At 43.4% G+C, this 4,678-nt stretch overlaps 1 protein-coding gene across 1 annotated transcript; it reads right to left on the reverse strand.

Annotated features, from left to right (window-relative positions):
- Nucleotides 1–3,569: 3,569 nt before the first annotated feature.
- Nucleotides 3,570–4,139, reverse strand: LOC136485300 (kiwellin-1-like). Its single transcript, XM_066482213.1, has one exon. It carries the CDS (start codon nucleotides 4,137–4,139, stop codon nucleotides 3,570–3,572), a length of 570 nt encoding a protein of 189 aa, XP_066338310.1.
- Between the last annotated feature and the right edge of the window lie 539 nt (nucleotides 4,140–4,678).

The raw sequence follows: 4,678 nt of genomic DNA on the forward strand, positions 1-4,678 counted from the left end.
CTGAAGGGGAATTCCACAATCAAGGTGGCTATCGGTCTTGTTAATCCTATCGACCGAACCAAGACACCAAAGATTCATGGGAATATAATCCAAGAAGGATATGCTACCATCTCGGTAGATAAAGCTGAAAAAGGTTTTAGTGATTTGCCTCTTAACATTCCTGGAGGTGATGGCGAGAAGACTCTCGGAGAAGCAGAGAAGTCATTCATTCTATGGCGCAAGCGCTACATCATCATTCCCGGGATGTCGCCTCCACCTCCTCCTGAACTACCTCACCATAGGTGCAGATGAAAACACTACATCATTAATTTATATTGGCTTAAATAATTAACAATCTGCTCATAATAATATGTCATTCCTTTTTTGTAGCAGATCCTCCCCCAACCTAAATCCAATTGTTCAATCGCCAGATCATCATAGTGCTCTGTACAATGACAATGTGTTGGAAGGCGAGGCTGCATCCACACCATCTCCAAGGAGGTCTCCAACGCCGTATCCATCACCTCTAAGGAGGTCTCCAATGCCGCTGCCACCACCTCCAAGGAGGTCTCTAACGCCTCCCCCACCCCCGCCTACCAAGAAGCCAAGTACTAGCAAGAGGCCAGCCCCGCAAACGAAGAACCAGTCCCCGCCGGCAAAGAAAGCCACCATGAAACCAAGGGCTATTCCCAAAATAATATCTGAAGAGAAGGAAGAAGGAACTGATGCATATAAAAAAGATATGTCCAGATTCTATGACAAACTTAAAAAGAATCAAGAAGCAAGGAGAAACCCAGAGAAACAGTACTTCTTCGTAGCTCCAGATATTCTAAGAAAAAAGGTGGCTTCTTATCAGCAACAACAGCGGGAATCTCGTAAGCCGTCCAAATCAATGTTAATGGACTATGACCGCACTCTCACCAAGTCAATTGAGGCGGCACAGAAAAAGAAGCGGGCAGGGAAAGGAGTTGCACAACTCGGACAATAATCGCACCAATCAGTCCCCCCGCTAGTTGTTGGTAATGAATATGGTTCGAATTTAGGATTAATGCATCAGGCAAACATACCTCCGGATGTCGATTTGGATCACCTTGGTGAATTTATTGATGAGACTGGTCTCGACCTTTACCAGATGTTTGGTGATGGAAACATTGAGAGTGCGGCGGAGGTTGATATTTGAAAGAAAAAATTTATAATAGGCCAGAGTCTATACAACCCTCAAGCCTTATCTGATCTGGGGACGCAAATGTACATGCTAAAGAAGTGGTACATGCAGGCGTCTACCGGTGGAAACTTCTGCGTTGGTGTTAGAATTAGAGACGAACATTGGTTCTGTGGCGATGATGTTATGTATGTTGACTTTGCAGAATTTCAACAACTATGCCACCTGACCTCTCTAGACAAAGTTATCATTAGCTGCTATTGCCTGTAAGTAATAATTCTTTCGATCTATTATTAAACTCATCATATGTGTGTATATGCATATAAATTATCCTAACAAGTACTATATATATGCAGATTTACAATGACAGAGCTCAGAAAGGAAGACTGCAATGAAATTGGTTTTGTTGATCCCCATATAGTATTCAAAGACCCAGTTACTCCAAAGACTAATTGGAAGTCTGAGTCAGAGAGTAACCTCATGAACTGCTCAGTGAACCAACGCCACAAGAAGGATATACTCTTTCCCTACAACTTCAAGTGAGTGTTAATAATGTCGATCATCCTTAATGGCTCATATGTTGATTCTAGTTAATTAATGAGTGTTATGCGTTATATCCTATAAACACATGCAGCAATCACTGGATATTGATGGACATCGATCTGGTGAAAAGTCACTTGATAATCTATGACTCGATGAGAAAACCACAACAAGACTACCAAGATATGATAGATATTATCCAGAGGTAATTTCGGTATCTCTAGCAACTATATATACACACAAATATGATGATTAACTATATCTGATGACGTGGCAAATTTTTTATTGGGCAGTGTTTGGAAAACCTTTATTGAGAAGCAACACATAGAAAAATGCAAAGCGCCACTGAATGTAATCCCTTTGAAAGTAAGTCCCCTAAATCGCATCATCTTTATTAATTAAACATATAGCTTTCACCAGATCACCAGATTGGATGACAAATCTTTTTCTCGTAAAGTGGTGTCTGAGGCAGGAACAGGGGAACAACTACTGTGGTTACTATGTTTGCAAGTTTATCAAGGTGGTCTCCCAAAAAACTCCTACAGAGAGACTCAAAGTACGTTAAAAATACACTATATATTCATTTAATTATTATTATTGATTGTGTTACTATGTCTTTATATATATATATATGTATGTACATATATTAATTTATTTTTCTTTAATTCAAACCTGTAGGCTCGATGGTTGGAGGAAAAGGTCATACGGCAAGACCAAATCAAAGCAATTCAAGAGTCTATAGCTGGATTTTTTAATGACCAAGTCATCGATTCCAAGGGCGAGTTCTACTTCGACCCAACACTGCCATGGAAGCCAAGCTAGAGGATGAGAGGAAACTTGTTATATCACAACAACTGTAATACAATCTTTTGTAATATATGCACATGAAATAATATAATGTAAAATACACATATGCATGCATGCATGTAAATATATATATATAAATAAATAAATAAATAAATATATATATATATATATGCTTGAATTGTGTGATTTAATACGTTCATTGTGCTTGAACCGAAACATACTATACGCGTGTATAAATATATAATTAGCAGCGTACAATACGACTTTGAAAACCTATTTTGAAAAGAAAACAAAAAAAAAACTTTAGTCCCGGTTCGTATTACCAACCGGGACTAAAGAGTGCCGGGCATCGTGGCATGTCAGGAGGCACCTTTAGTACTCGTTGGTGTTACCCACTAGGACTAAAGGTCCCCCTTTAGTCCCGGTTCCTGACCCAGGACTAAAGGACCCCCTTTAGTCCCGGATGCTTGCTCCCGGGTGGGGAACCGGGACTAGAGGGGGTTCCCCACCGGGAGTAAAGCTCTATTCTCTACCGGTGTATATGTTACATATCTATTGTAGGGAAGTGAATTGAAGAATTTGTTATAAGTTGGATCGTAGAATTATAGCATAGTGATCAATAGAATCTATTTCTATCTCCCACCCTATGAATTTGAGATAGACTTATTTATGAGTTTAAAAAAGTTATGAAATGTCGAATTCCAAGCTAAATAGTCTAATCCATTAAGTAGATTTCAATTCCTCCAAAATGAAGGGATCCAAACAGCCCCTCATTTTCCAAGTTCTCGAGAAACAGCACTTTGCATTATTCAAAACAAGACATTACACTTGCACACTTGACACTTCCTAACAGATCGATAAAAGCGACGCATACATATAGGGGCCCCATACATATATGGATAAGCTTATTCCTATAAATAGAACGTCGTACGCAGACGACGTATATATATAGTAGTGCTACGTACGGAGTACTACCGATGACGATGACAACCACAATTGTGTTACTATATAGAGTAGGCGACCGGCCAGAGCGAGTGTCCATCTATCCGTGTTTTATTTGCTGCAACAAATTCGATCGTCGTCACGCCTCGGACCAGGTGATGGGCACCTCCCCATCGTCGGTGTTGAGCCCGAGCGCCTTCCACACCGCCGGGGACCCATCCACGATGTTGTTGGCGCACGGGGGCTCGAAGTTGTGCTCATCGTCGCAGCCGTGGAGAGAGTCGCACTCGTCTACGACCATGGCCGTCACGGACCTGCCGTTGCTCGCCCTGATCACGATACTATTCTGGCACCGCTTCCCTTTGTTGAACCACCCCGTGGACAGCGCCACCACCTTCACGTCGTCGTCGAAGAACGTGCCGGTGCAGCTGGACGCGCCGCCGCCGTCTCCGCCCTTCGCGAAGCTGTTGAGCGTCAGCGTGGCGCGGGTGCGGGTCGTCACCGGCGGGGAGCATGCGAACGTCGTGTAGCCCTTCCCGTCCTCGCAGCACACGGAGTCGTTATCAGGGTTGCAGCTGCCGGACTTGCCGCGGATGGAGCCGTTGGACTGGCAGGACTGGAGGAGCGCGCGGTGGGGGAAGGTGGCAAGAGCTACAGGAAGGATGGCCGCGAGCGCCAAGGAGAGACGAGCTATCGTTCTGCTAGCCATGCTCACTAGCTGTTTGATCAGTTTGGGTGTGTGGTCTGTTTAGCTACTGCTACTCTTATCTTTCTCAGTGCTGCTAACCACACTGGATAGTGGAGAGGCTGTGCTTTTGTGATTCTGTGCTGTAGGCAGGCATGTCCTTATATAGCCGTGAGAAACGAAAATGTGAAAGATGGCTTGGGGTTTTGGTAGTTGGTTAGTTAACCGTCCAGTTGGGAACATTTGCTGTCTGTCTCCCCGTTCGGTTAAACTCTATGTTGGTGCTTAGATTCTACCTCAAGGTCGAATAAAGATGTGATTTCATCCAAAATCATCAACGTTACTTCAGTGGCCCCTCCACCCTGGATGACATCTTTACCTGTCCGGACAGAGTAGCGGCTAGACCACTTTCATGCCTAAAACGATGCCGTTCGACCGTCGCATTGGAATAAAACCTTCTAAGCGCATGTTTGGGACTGTTCCACAAACTCTGCTCCACAAATTTTATCATGGAGCAGCTCCACAAAAACTTAGAGTTTCTGAATCGTTTCTTTATGTGCTCT

This window comes from Miscanthus floridulus, chromosome 1 (assembly GCF_019320115.1).
Source record: "Miscanthus floridulus cultivar M001 chromosome 1, ASM1932011v1, whole genome shotgun sequence".
Taxonomy (NCBI): Eukaryota; Viridiplantae; Streptophyta; class Magnoliopsida; order Poales; family Poaceae; genus Miscanthus; species Miscanthus floridulus.

Excerpts from the sequence above, each read along its gene's own strand:
- LOC136485300 (XM_066482213.1), bottom strand. The coding sequence starts at position 4,139 with ATGGCTAGCAGAACGATAGCTCGTCTCTCCTTGGCGCTCGCGGCCATC.